At 35.7% G+C, this 14,834-nt stretch overlaps 2 protein-coding genes across 2 annotated transcripts; one reads left to right on the top strand and one right to left on the bottom strand.

The window, feature by feature from the left end:
• Nucleotides 1-3,014: 3,014 nt before the first annotated feature.
• On the top strand, nucleotides 3,015-3,591 carry LOC123216347 (thioredoxin H7-like). The gene is made up of 2 exons (XM_044636779.1): nucleotides 3,015-3,146; nucleotides 3,454-3,591. Exons 1-2 carry the CDS (start codon nucleotides 3,015-3,017, stop codon nucleotides 3,589-3,591), a joined length of 270 nt encoding a protein of 89 aa, XP_044492714.1.
• A 171-nt stretch (nucleotides 3,592-3,762) lies between these two features.
• On the bottom strand, nucleotides 3,763-6,576 carry LOC123215851 (dnaJ homolog subfamily B member 1-like). Its single transcript, XM_044636111.1, has 2 exons — nucleotides 5,993-6,576; nucleotides 3,763-4,558 (listed from the first exon to the last, which is right to left on the bottom strand). The coding sequence occupies exons 1-2, from the start codon at nucleotides 6,385-6,387 to the stop codon at nucleotides 4,111-4,113; spliced, it is 843 nt and encodes a 280-aa protein (XP_044492046.1). The 5' UTR covers nucleotides 6,388-6,576; the 3' UTR covers nucleotides 3,763-4,110.
• Between the last annotated feature and the right edge of the window lie 8,258 nt (nucleotides 6,577-14,834).

The following is a 14,834-nucleotide window of genomic DNA, read 5'->3' as shown; positions in this document are numbered from 1 at the left end:
TAGTGTGACAATACCTTTAGTTTTTGTCCATTGCACTACATATGTATCCTTCCCATATTCCCTTTTTCAGAATGGGATGGCCGAGTAGAAACATCGTCATATCGTGTAGACTGGTCTTGTTATGATGACTCAAGCTTCTCTTTCACTATCTTTTTGGGAATTTGTTTTCAAGACTATAGTTCATTTGATCAATCAGTTGCCCTCCTTAGTCATTAGACATCTCTCCCTTTAGCAGGTTCTTTTTCTTGCTCCTCCTAATATCTCTACTTTACGAGTTTTTGGATATGTTGTTTCCCCTTACTTATGACCTTATGCACAACACAAGTTCGCTCCTCGTTCTCAAAAGTGCATTTTTTTTTTAGGTATTCTCCTAATCATTAAGGTTACTATTACCTCTACCTTTAGACATAGAAGTTCTATATAGTAGCTAATGTAATTTTTGATGAGACCCACTTTTCTTACAACAAAGTGATTTCTCTTGCGAGACAATCATCTAGCTAATCTTCAGTGTTCCTACCATTATCAATACGAGCTCTAATGAAACCTATTTCTTTTTCCTCACCAGTTTCCACTGAAATTTTGGTTACAACACCTTTTGACTCTCTTGGATTATTTTCTCCACCCTCTACCCCAACATTAGATCCTTTTACCATATCACATCAAATGGTTACTTGACTATGAGATGATACCATAGCTCGATATACACTAACTTGCCATCACACATTTGCCCTCATGGCTAGTGCTCACACCTATATTGAAACAACCTATTTTACTCAAGCATCCAAACATCCTTATTGGCACGATGTTATGATTGCTAAGTGCACTACTCTTATTCATAATAGCACATGGGAACTTGTTGTACAACCACCTTATGTTCGATCTATTGGTTGTAAATGGATATACAAGGTTAAGCTTTGATCGGATGGTTCTCTTGAGTGGTACAAAACTCATCTTGGGGTGAAAGGTTTTCATCAGTAAGTTAGTGTTGACTTCACTGAGACATTTAACCCTGTGGTAAAGCTCATTACTGTTTAGATTGTTCTCGCTCTAGCCTACTCTCATGGATGGCATAATTACTAGCATAACCTCTCCAATGCCTTTATGCATGGTTTTCTTAATGTAGAGATATACACGATTCAACTGTCTGGTTTTATGGACCTCTCTCATCCACATCATGTTTGTCATCTTCGTCAGTTTTTGTATGGTCTTAAATAGTCTTCTCCTGAGTAATATCGACAGTTAAATACCTTTTTGACACAACTAGGATTTATTATCTCTGTGGCTAATACTTCATTGTTCATCATGCATACTTATCAGTTTACTATTTTCGTTCTAGTCTACGTTGACAACATCATTCTTATAAGTTCTCCCAATGCTCCTTTGTTTGGTCTTTTTAATACACTACACAGAGATTTTGTTATTAAGGACTTGGGACTGATTCATTATTTTTTTGGTGTCGGAGTTCAACGAACTTAAGAAGGACTTTTACTTCATCAAGGGAAGTTCACTTTGGATATTCTTGCTCGTGCAATCTCTATTCCATACTCCACTAACGAACCTCTCTCAATTCAAGAAGGTGACTGCTCTAATGTTATATTGAAATGTCGTTGGTGTCTTACATTACTTAACTCTCACTCGACCAAACATTGTCTACTTAGTCAACATGACATGTCAATTCCTCCATGCTGCCACAACTACTCATTGGCAAGCTATCAAGCGCATCTTTCATTACATTGCAAATACACCCAAACTCGACATTCTCCTCACACGTGGTCCCTCAACATCTCTCCATGGATTCTCTTATGCAAGATGGGCAAATACCCGTGATGATCGTCTCTCAGTTGGTGGATTTTCTATTTTCCTAGGATGCAACCTCATCTCATGGTACTCCTACAAGCAACACATAGTTGCCCAATCTAGCATTGACATAGAATATAAATGCTTAGTAGATATTATGAGTGAAATTATATGGATTGAATATCTTCTTTGTGAACTTTGTGCCTCCCCACCACAACCTCCAACTCTTTTGGTGTGATAATCTCTTCACTCTATACTTGACAACAAATCTAGTCTTCCATACTCTCATAAAGTACATTGGTATCAACTACTACTTCATTTTACAAACGACTGATTAGAAGTCAACTTTTTATTCACTTTATTTCTTTAATTGACCAATTGGTTAACATTTTTAGACTATCATCTACATGTTTTCAGGAATGTTAGATAGGACCAAGTGGTCCTCGTCAACATAGCCAAGTTTTTAGATTAAATTATATTTAAGTTTTAAAATTTGATATTTGATTTAGTTTAAATTTAAATTTGGATATCAGATTTAATTTAGAGTTTAAATTTTGACGTCAAATTTATTTGAATTTAAATTTTAATATCAAGTATATATAAATATGTGAAGATTTATTTGTAAACACACACAATAAATCATAAAGAAAAGCACATAATTTATTCGGTCATTCTTTCGTTTCTTTATTTTCTAATTAGTTTCATTGCATTGTCATCTTCATCTTCATCTCCTCTTTTAACTCTTTCAACTATTATTTGCTCTTTTATTATCACTGTTATCTGTTGACAACTCGGTCAATACAGTGAAGAATTCTCAATACTCAGATTGGTAGAGGATGATTTCATAAGGTTAGATTCTTGGGGTATAAATTAAAGTGTAATGAAGAAAGAATTATAGAAATATTAATGTCAATAATAATTAAAATATGGTGCTTTACAATGACGGCCAGCAACAAAAAGAACCCTTTCACCAAATTAAAAAACACGAATCCAATTTTATACAGTAATTACAATCGAAGCCTGGCCCGATGGGATGCATCAGAGCCGGCCCAACCCATTGACACCTCTGGCCTATATCATAGAATCTATACTTGAGATAATGACATGAGTCCTGAAACTTATATAAAGCCATCCCCACCACCACAGGCTTCACTCCAAACCAAATCAAAGCTCTTTTGAGAAATTAAGCCGCAACTTTATTTAGTTACCTTTTGAAGATGGGAGCAAACATGTCTGAGCTCGAGAACCCAGATGGATTTAGCCCTGTAAATACCAACCAGCTTATAGAGTGTCATTCCAAGAACCAATGGAAGGCTCAATTTGATGCCAACAAAGAAAGTAACAAACCGGTGAGTACCCAATAACATTTCTTTTCATTATGTACGGGGTTTTAATATTAGTAATATTTTTTTATTTATTTAATGTTACTGACTAAATATGGCTTTGATTTTGGTGATGAAGATGGTGGTCTATTTCACTGCTCCATGGTGTTGACCTTGTAAATTGTTGGAACCGTATATCAAAGAGTTAGTTGCCAAGCATTCGGACAATTCGTTTGTCAAGATTGATATCGATAAGCTGATGGTAAACAGTTACCAGTTTTGGATTGAATCTGATTATGATGTATGTTTGCTTACAAGTTAATGATGAAAACAGGCAGTGGCAAAGGAATTTGAGCTGATTGATGTGTTGCCAACCGTGGTCTTTGTTAAGAAAGGGAAAGAAATTGATAGGGCTGTAGGAGCCAAAAAGGAAGACGCGCAGAAGAAAATTGAGAAACAGAGGAACTTTTAATTATTACGAGTGTTGATTAATATAATGTTACTACCTTAAAACAAACAAAGGCTCTATAGACCGACTACAGACACACCATAAATGGCTGAAACTCATTGATATTTGCTAAATAAGATTTTATCATTTCTTTATTTTTCGTAAGATTAATGATCAATTTGAAGAAATGCAGACTTTTAAAGGGCAAATGTTTAACCATTCAATAGATTAGGGTTCATCCTTGCAAATACGAGCATCATACAAAAGGTTGTTCACCTTACATATTAAACAAGAAATACCACTACATTACCTGTATACAGATTGCTATTACACGGCAAACATTATCTTGGGCCAAAATAAGTAGTGGAAGAGAATTAAAGATGATACTTTTCCTACCACCATGTACTATCAACAATATACTGTTTCCAAACCTCTTTAACATTCTTCTGCTCCAGCCCAGGGAGACTTAACATATTTACATCTAATTGACCCAATGTCAATCAGGACTACTGGATAGTTGTTACCTCAGGCTTGAGTTTCCAACTAGATATCAGCTCCACCCAACCCCCTCTTCAAATATGATTTCTGTTCAGCTGTGAGTCTTGACGGAAACATGACATCAAACTTAATAATAAAGTTTCCCTTCTTGCCAGCATCTTTTGAGATGGGCATTCCTTCCTTTGGGATCACCACCTCATCCCCCGGTTTGATTATATCTGTCACTGGGATGATGAGATTCCTTCCATCCAGGGTTCGCATAGTAAAAGTCTGCCCTGTAAGGGCCTCTAGAAGTGATATTTTCTTATTGACCACCAGATCATTCCCATCCCTCTTGAAAATAGCATGGGGTTTCTCATCCACCACAAAAATGATATCAGCTGGAGTGACACCAGGTTCTTGGTTACCTTTCTCAGGAAACGTGATTTTTGTACCCTTCTTCCAGCCGGGTTTAATTTCTATTGTTAAGATTTCCTCCACGGTTTTCTGCTTACTGCAAGACAATTACTTTTCTATCGATCCAGAATAATTGATAGTAAATTAATAAAGCCGCATTCAAGGAAAGAAATGTAAGTCAATATTATGTCATTCTACAAATTGTGTTACATTCTGCTAAATGATTAAGATATTTCCAATGCCATCCTATATTCCAAAATATTTCAGATAGATACACTTGTCAACAGCAGCAAACTGATTACAGCTTACTACACACCAAAAGCGGACAAAGACATAACTAGGAAAGAGCAAAAGAACCAGGTGGAACCAAAACCTCAGGTACCCTGCATTTTGGATCCGGTTTCAAATATTATAGAACCGGCACTTTGCAGGTAGGTTACTTTTCCAAACCTCTAAAGAACCAGAGCCAACCCCAGCACAGGATTTAAAACCAAATATGGGGTACACAGATGGATACCTTATTTTCAGAAAATTATTAATAAACCAAAAAAATTACTTCGTCTACCCTAAACTCGATTGCTCACCCCCTTTTCAGCTTCTTCAGTGAGTCGAATTTTTCTTTGCCATATACCCTAATTTTGACCTCCATAGTTTTGGGAAATGTAAGTGGTCAGTTGTTGGAATTTGAGGGAAAGTTAATTGATGTGGGATTGCAAGTAAAGTTGGTTGCTATTGAGAATTTAGGGGAACGTGGGTTTGGAATTTAGGATTCTGCTACTGATTTTGTGATCAACACTGTGCTATCTTTTTTTATTTTTCCTTTCTTTCAAACTCTTTTCCTTTGTATTTTTTGGAAGCATAGATGTTTTGATTTTGATTTATGTTTTTTGGTTATTGAATGGTGGTTAGTTTGTAGATAATGGTGGATAGCTTTATGATTGAGTGTTGACCGTAAACTGAGGTGGTGTGGGGGGGGGTGGAGGTGTTTGTGATGGCTTACACTGGGCACAGTAGGAAGGAGGAGAACCTTTATGAAGAGTGTCTGAGACAAACCGACCTAACAGGTTCTGGGTCAGTTCTAGTTCAGATTCCGATTCTAGCTTTTATAGCAGAGTACCCCAATCAGCTCACCCCCTAGTTATAACCAAACTTGAAAGTTGCACTGAAAACCAAAACTGAACCCAAATGAGACACAAATCATAAGAAACAAAAATGACCCCAAACAACACACAAATCATAAGAAACAAATTAATTTCAACATAGTAAATTTCTTTCCAGCCACAAATTACCCGTAACAATTTCTCCCTTATTGTTTTTTCAAACTATGATTCTTGTTCAAAAATCTTAAAAACCTGCAAATTTATAAACCAGTAACTACGTCAAGATAATCTCAATTAATCCTACCCACCAACTCAAAATGAAGACATACACATTACACTGCTCACCTACCATGCTCATATATCAAATTCGCCACAACATTCTATAACAAAAGTAAAAAATTCATTCAAACGTTAATAAATAAAAAAATTACCCGAATTTATCCAGAACCACACGAGAAATCCTCATTTTTTTAATAGCGCCCTTGTAAAGCTCCTCCAAACTGCACACCAATTTACTCTCAATCGCCGCCGCTTTTGCACTTCTCGGAATCTTCCAAATCTCCGTATTCCTATCAGGGCCGCTCGCATTCCAGATCGATCCGCCGAAACACTCGGCGAATATATCCTCAGCATCACGCGGATTCCTATCAGGGCCGCTCCTCTGCCCGCTCGATTCGCCAAAAAACTCCGCGTATATACCCTCAGCATCTCGCGGATTCCTATCAAGGCCGCTCCTCCTCCCGCTCGATTCGCCGAAAAACTCGGCGAATATATCCTCAGTATTCGAATTACTACTCTCATACGACGGCTTACCAAATTTAGCCATCAGCCGTTCCTCTCCGTACTGCCACGACTCAACTTACAACCCAAAATTTGGAAGAAACAAACCAAAAAACTATTTTTAGTAAGAGAAATAGACCAGTAGACCAGAGGGAAGACTAAGAAGTAGACAGTGGGAGACTGTACTAGTCTACTAGAAAAGCTAAAACGAGAGTCAAGTCAATTGTCCTAAATGAACGAACAAACCGTACAAGATATTTAGGCCATTTTATAGGCAATAAAACTAACGGTAACTGTTAAAGTGAACAGTTATCGTTATAACTTTCAAAGACTAACATGCAGAACCTTGCATGACTTGTCCCTTACAAGTAAACCTGGTATAATTACAGAAAGGACAATATAATCCGAATCCTCAGCATCGATCACTTGAGCTAAAGAATTTCGACTGCTCTGTCCGTCTCTCTCTCTTTTTTTTTTGTGTTTTTTTTAAATTTCTTTTTTTTAATCGTTTGAGTCCTTTTTCTTTTTTTTTTTACTTCTGTCCCTTCTTGTTTTGTTCTTTTTTGTGTTTTTTTTTTTTTTCAAAGAAATGAGAGACATACCAAAAGAATAAAATGGTATTCCATGAACAGGAGCAGCATGCGTTAACAGAGAGATGCAAGCCTGTGAAAAAAAAAAAAAAACAAACAGCAAGAAGATAAAAATAAAGACTAGCTATGATTGGTGCTACCATGAGACATAATCCAGGGAGCCAAACTGGGAAATTTCCCAGGCAAATATACCAAGAAGTAGTGGAAGCAAAAAGAACTGATAGTACAGAGGTAGCATGGAGATAAAAGAAAGGAAGAAATACCAGATCAAGGAACAACAGTGATGACTTAGAGATCCAAAGGCAAGCAGGCTCATTGACACCAGTTCAAGTGATACCAGTGATGACATGGAGATTCAAGTTGACGTTGTGCCCTATCAGGCAGAAAACAGTCAGTACAATTATAAAAAAAGATTCAAGCGCATACTGGTCTCTATTATACAAAAGAAAAAATAAAGTGTAACGCGAATATCACCTGCCACATTGTTACTGTTCACTAACAAGCTGAAATTTTCAGTGCAGGGAATAGCAACAAGATAGCAAGCAGTGTTGTTGGTAGAAAGAAAAACAAAAAAAAGGTACAAACCAAGATGTAGAGTATTAGTAGAGACACCAAACAAAAACAGATGGAGAACTATGTCACTAATAGCAACAAGAACAATAATATCAACAATGCCAACAATCAAGCACAAGTGGAAATCAATATGCCAACAATATCAATAGGATCAACAATGGTATCAGTATTTGTTTCCTTTATACCTTCTGAATACTTTCTGGAGTTATGTGTTTTGGACTTTAGCTATTCTTTGGAAGTTTTGTCATACATCCCATCAGATTCTAGTTTTCACAGTTTTTATGATTTAATATTTAGTATAATGCTTATATTGAATTGATATGGTTTGCAGAATTTTTTCCTTTGTATAGTGAAAGTGGGACAGTTTGCAAATCTAGTTGCGTGGTTTATTAAAAAGTATTGAATTGATAAGTTAGAACACATTATCCTAAGCATTTCAATCCAACAGTTGCAGGTCTTTCACCCAAATAGATCTGTTTTCTAGCGACAATCACCATATAGTCAATCTGGGTTGTTATTTTTCACAGGATTTGTGTTTTGATGAGTTATCAATGCTTGACAAACTTTCATACCGATAGTCATATTTTTGTGTGTCTCTGTGTGTAAGTTCGGTGGGCCGTTCATAGCATCATGGGAACAGTATATTGTTTCATCGTGGAGATCCCTCTGTCAATGACTAAGCTGAAGAAAATGTGTTTATGTCTGTGCTGTTATTTTTTTCCAAAATCATGGAGATGGAGGGCCTAAGGAGTAACAACAGTATGTTCCCCAAAGAGCCTATCAGAATCAAAGAGGTGGTCGTGGTGGTGGCGGCCGAAAGGGGCTATTCAAGTGTTTGTGGCGGTCGTGGCAGCAGCAGGAGAGGTGGAGGCTACCAGAATGGCCGCAACCAATATGATCAGCCTGGTAACTATAATCCAAGAAACTATAATATAACAATAGGGGAAGGGGAGGCAGGGGTGGTGGGCCTCCATACAATAACCATGGCGCGGCAGTTCAAGGTGGTTATTCGACAGCTGATGTCGGTGTAAAATCATGGTATCATACCTGATTAGGGTGTCTGATAACTAGCCAATGTGGTGGGTGGTGAAAATGTTCTTTTTTAGACCTGCTTGAAACTTCAAACATGGTTTTAATGTGCGCTGATGTCTCGTAAAAATCACCATCCAGGATACCCCTTTCTTTTTTGTAGGTTGAATTTTTGATGATATTTATCAAATGGGATTAATTATTATATTCAAGTTTGACTTATTTAGTATGTTTGGTATCATTCCAAATGGACGAACCACCTCATATGGATTTATTTTAGTGCCAACCAAGCATTTTAAAGTTGAACACCTAGGGCCGAATTTGATCCTGGAATTTGAGTTTTTATTTTAGTTAAATTTAAGTCAGAGATCAAATTGTTTCTATAAAATGGTTGGATTTGGCCAGATTTATGAACATTGGTCATTGACCCATGATCCTCGAACATGAATAATCTAGAGGTTGAAGATGACTTATCACCCTTGAAGTTATTTTATTTCTACTTCCACACGTTTATTGTAATCAAGTCATTGTCTCAATCGCGAATTAGATGATGGAAAATCCAAAATAAAAATTAAAAACAATTATAAAGATAATAACCAAGTATGTAAGGATAATGAGATTAAAACAAATGTGAGAAGAGAGGAGAAGAAGAGCAAAAGCAATTCAAAGAAAATGCTTTCCCGGATGAAGAAAATATGTATATTACATGAAAAGATGAGGGGGCTATTTATAGGAAATTTGCCGCCCCTCCAATCAACAAAAATGGCTATTTTCCAAGCCAATTAATGCCTTCACATAATCTTTTTGCAAAAGTCCAAATCATGTGGTGGAAAAATCCACCATATATAACACTCCTCCTTAGATTTCCACCACTTACAGTAATTATATTAACTTTATTAAAGAAAAATTCAGTAGGATAAAAACCAAAGCAAAAGAACATAATTATTAAATGTCTCGTAAGTTGGCATTTAATATACTTAAACTGCCTCATTAAAAACCTTACTAGGAAAACCCAGTGGGACAAAACCTAGTGAAGAAAAAAAAAATACAGTGCACATTTTGTCCAGTATGTGATAAACTTTGAATATTTGTCTGACAAATGCTCCCTCTGATGAATGCTCTCCCTCTTTATAGTAGGATTAATTTGGTTGCTTGTTGAGCCACCGCATACTGATGTTATATACTAACTTCTCAAATGTTGATGTTGGTAGTGTCTTAGTGAACAAATCTACAAGATTCTTACTAGATTTTATTTGCTTGACATCAATCTTTTTACTCTACTGGAGCTCATGAGTGTAAAAAAACTTCGTGAGATATGTTTGGTTCTATCTCCTTTGATGTATCCACCTCTAATTTGGGTAATACATGATGCACTGTCTTCATATAATGTGGAATGAGTGTCTGTTGTAGAAAGAAGACTACATGCATTTCAAATATGATGGATAACAGATCATAACCATATGCATTTTCGACTGGCTTCATGGAAAGCTAAAATTTCTAAATGATTTGAAGAAGTTACAACCAAAGTCTGTTTGATAGAGCGTCATGATATAGATATGTCATTGTAAGTGAAAACATATCCAGTCTGTGAACTGACCTTCTGGGGGTCAGAAAGATAACCAGCATTTGTATATCTAACAAAACTAGGATTTTTAGGGGATTTGACAGAATAGAATAATCTCAAATTTCTAGTTCCACATAGGTAACGAAGTATATGTTTGATTTTATTCTAGTGGCGACGGGTTGATGCAGAGCTAAATCGGACCAATAAATTAACTGTGAAGGATATATTCGGTCTCGTGCATTGGGCCAAATATAATAAGGCTTCAATAACATTAAGATATGGTACTTCAGGACTAAGTATCTTTTCATCTTTTTCTTTAGGATGAAATGGATCTTTTTTTAGATCAAGAGACCGAACAACCATTGGGGTGCTCAAAAGATAAGTTTTATCCATATTAAAGCATTTTAATAATTTTTCAATATATGCTGATTGATAGATAAGTATTCCATTTAAATTATGCTCGATCTGTAAGCAGAGACAATATTTTGTTTTCCCCAAATCCTTCATTTCAAATTCTTTTTTCAGGTATTCAGTAGTTTTTTAGAGCTTTTTAAGAGTTCCAATTAAATTCATGTCATCAACATAAACTGCTATAATAACAAATCCCGATTCTGACATTTTGATAAGACACATAGGTATATAAGGTCATTCATATAACCCTTTTTTTTCAAATATTCACTAAGGCAATTGTACCACATACGTCCGAATTGTTTTAATCCGTATAATGATCGTTGTAATTTAATTGAGTACAAGCCTTTTGAATTGACCATTTTTGTTTTAGGCAATTTGTATCCTTTAGGGGTTTCATATAAATTTCAATGTCCAAATTTCTATATAAATAAGCAGTAACTACGTCCATTAGATGCATATCCAGTCTTTCAAAGACTGTTAAACTAATTAAATATCTGAATGTGATTATATCCATCATAGGTGCATATGTTTCATCAAAGTCTATCTATACCGGGCTTTGGGAAAAGCCTTGGGCTACAAGTCTGGTTTTATATTTAGCAATTTCATTTTTCTCATTTCTTTTTCTCATAAATACCCATTTATATCCAACGGGTTGTATGTCTTGAGGTGTTGGAACTACAGGCCCAAACACTTGACGTTTTGCTAGAGAAGCTAATTCTGCTTGAATTGCTTCTTCCTATTTAGGCCAATCATGTCTTTGTTTACACTCAGACATAGTACGTGGTTCAAAATCATCATCATTTAGAATTTCAATAACTACTGCAAATGAGAATATATCATCAATTATAATTGTTTCACGATTCCACATCTCTCGTGTATGAACATAATTTAAAGATATTTCAATATTCTCATTTTTCTGTTCCTCAGGATTTTGTACCACTTCAGGGGTTTGTGCCACTTCAAGGACCATAACCTCTTTTGGAGGAGTATTATAGAGTGTGAATTTTTTATTTATCTTAGGATCATTATGATTGATATTTGTTTGATTATTTACCTTTCTTTTTCGAGGAATAGTGTCTTTCGATCCAACAGGTCTATCACAATTTTGGCGTGAGGTAGATTGATAAGTTACGACTTGAATAGACTGTTCAGCAGTCACATTGATTCTTGTTGGTACATTAGCAACTAGAACATGTGATCTTGTCACTTTTATTATATCTACAAATGCATCAGTTTCACTTTGGGATGTGCGAGGATCTAAATGAGACATGATAGGCATATACAAAGTAAGTTCATGTCTAACTTCAGGACGCATTTTCTTTTCCCCTAAAGATGGGAAAGTTGTCTCATCAAAGTGACAATCTATAAATTATGCAGTAAAAAAATCACCTGTTAATGGTTCCAGGTACCTGATAATGGATGGTGAATTATATCCAACATATATTTTCAAACGACTTTGGGGTCCTATTTTTGTGTATTAAAGAAACGCAATGGGGACATATACAACACAATCAAATATTCTCAAATAAGATATATTAGATTGGTGACAAAAGACCAATTGTAGGGGAGAATATTGATGATAAAAAGGTCGCAAGCAAATTAACGCTGCAGATAGAAGTAGATAATTGACTTTTTAATAATAAAGTGCGTGCAATTACCTAGAGTTGTTTGATAAGAGACTCAACTAATCCATTTTGTGTGTGGACATGTAGGACTGGATGTTCAATCTCAATCCCTATAGACATGCAATAATCATCAAATGTTTTGGATGTAAATTCACCAGCATTATCTAGCCGTATCGACTTGATCGAATAATCTACGAAATGTGTCTTTAATTTGATAATTTGTGCTAATAGTTTAGCAAATGCAACATTTCGAGTAGACAATAAACAAACATAAGACCATTGTACAGATGCATCAATTAAGACCATAAAATAACGAAATGACCCACTTGGTAGATGAATGGGTCCACATATATCCCCTTGAATACTTTGCAGGAATGATGGGGATTCACCTCCAATTTTAGAGGGAGATGGTCTTATTACTAATTTGCCTTGAGAACAGGCGGTGCAGAATTGTTTATTGGACAATAAAATTTTATGATTTTGTAATGTATGTCCATGTGAATTTTCAATAATTCTACGCATCATTGTAGATCTTGGGTAGTCTAAACGGTCATGCCAAAGTATAAATGTTTTTGGATCAACGAACTTCTGGTTCGATACTGCGTAGGTTTCAATTGCCTTTATGATTATATAATACAATCCAGATGATAAAATAGACAATATTTCTAGTATAAACCTTCTTTCTGAGGCATTACTAGTTATATATAGACTTTGATGAAACTTGGGACTTCCGGCCCATATATATGTATTCTCATGATTTTACAAACTTCAAGTTACAAATCATAAAACTTGGGACTTCAGGCCTATATATATATATTCTCACGATTTTACAAGCTTCAGATTGTAAATCGGATATAATTATCATAATAAAAATAAAGATTCAGATAAATAAATATTCAAATAACTAAATATGCAAATAAATAAATATTCAAATAAATGGAATACAATAAAAATAAATATTTAAATAATATCAAGACTTCTGGTCCAGATTCTTGGTTTTTGTAAACTTCATGTTACAAATGATATTTATGACTTCAGGTATAAATTTATGATTTCATAAACTTTGGGTTACGAATAATATTCAGGACTGCAGGTTCAGATTTATAATTTTGTAAACTTCTAGTTACAAATAATGTTCAGAACATTGGGTTCAGATTTATGATATTTTAGGCTTCAGGTCTAGATTCATAATTTTGTAAACTTTAGGTTACAAATAATATTCAAAACTTCGGGTCCAAATTTATAATATTCTAGACGTTAGGTCTAGATTCAAGAGTTTCAGGACTTCAAGTCCAGATTTACAATTTTATAAACTTCGGGTTGTAAATAGGATGCAATTATAAAGAAAAATTAAATAAAAGCATAACAGAAATTAAAAGATAATTGGGATAGGCCAAAGGACTATTTCCCACCCAAGGTATGCTTTATTGTCAAGTTCCCCCCCTTTAACTATGAAAATACCAAATACCCATCCATGAGCAGTTAAATTTAAAGGAACTCTAACGCCTTAAACTTTTATCTCTTTTTCCCCCCCTAACCCCTAAAAACTAACCATTTTCCCCTAGGCCAAGTTTTGAAAAATAGCATCCCCCCCCTAGGGTTTAGTTTTCAATCCCCGATGCCAAATCCGAAGCCATCGCCGACGACGAAGCCTTCCCGACAGACCACCATGCTTCGACGACCTCTCTTCTCTCCTCTGGAACGTCGATCGGCTCAGATCTGGCGAAGACGACGACCTGAAATTTGAAGAGCTTCGTTAGGAGACGAAGCTCTTCGTCTTCCCAGACGATGACGACGACCTTGGGAAGACGAAGACGACGATGTTCGACGGCCCAGATGTGGGAAGACGTTCGACGTTTGTCTTCGCAGACGAAGACGACGAAGCTCTTCAAATTTCAGGTAGTCGTCTTCGCCAGATTTGGGCCGATCGGTGTTCCAGAGGAGAGAAGAGAGGCCGTCGGAGCATGGTGGTGCGTCGGGAAGGCTTCGTCGTCGGCGATGGCTCCGGATTTGGTGTTGGGGATTGAAAACTAAACCCTAGGGGGGGGAATGCTATTTTTCAAAACTTGGTCTAGGGGGAAATGGTTAGTTTTTGGGGGTCAGGGGGGGAAACGGGGATTAAATTTTAATTTATTGTTAATATTACAGATAAAATGATGATTTTGCCCTTGAATCCATTTTTTTTAACAGCCCATGGGTAGATATTTGGTATTTCCATAGTTAAAGGGGGGAAACTTGAGAATACAGCATACCTTGGGTGGGAAATAGTCCTTTGGCCAATTGGGATATCATAACTGAGATATTCGTATTTATAATATATAAACAGAATAACGATATAACGGAAAGATTATAATATATCTGAACTGATCGTGCTGATAACGTGTTATAAAGATGATAACCAAGTATATAAGAATAATGAGATTAAAGCAAAAGTGAGAAGAGATGAGAAGAAGAGCGAAAACAATTCAAAGAAAATGTTTTCCCAAATGAAGAAAATATGTATATTACATGAAGAGACGAGGGGGGTATTTATAGGAAATTTGTCGCCCTCTAATCAACAAAAATAACTATTTTCTAAGCTTATTTTCAAAGACATTTAATACCTTCATATAATCTTTTAGTAAAAGTTTAAATCATGTGATGGAAAAATCCACCATATATAACAAAAACAAGTGCGCAGAATGTCAAAACTACAATTTTA

The sequence above is a fragment of the Mangifera indica genome, chromosome 5, assembly GCF_011075055.1.
Source record: "Mangifera indica cultivar Alphonso chromosome 5, CATAS_Mindica_2.1, whole genome shotgun sequence".
Lineage (NCBI taxonomy): Eukaryota > Viridiplantae > Streptophyta > Magnoliopsida > Sapindales > Anacardiaceae > Mangifera > Mangifera indica.
The sequence above is the reverse complement of the archived record's forward strand: the minus strand, read 5'-3'. Positions and strand labels throughout refer to the sequence as shown.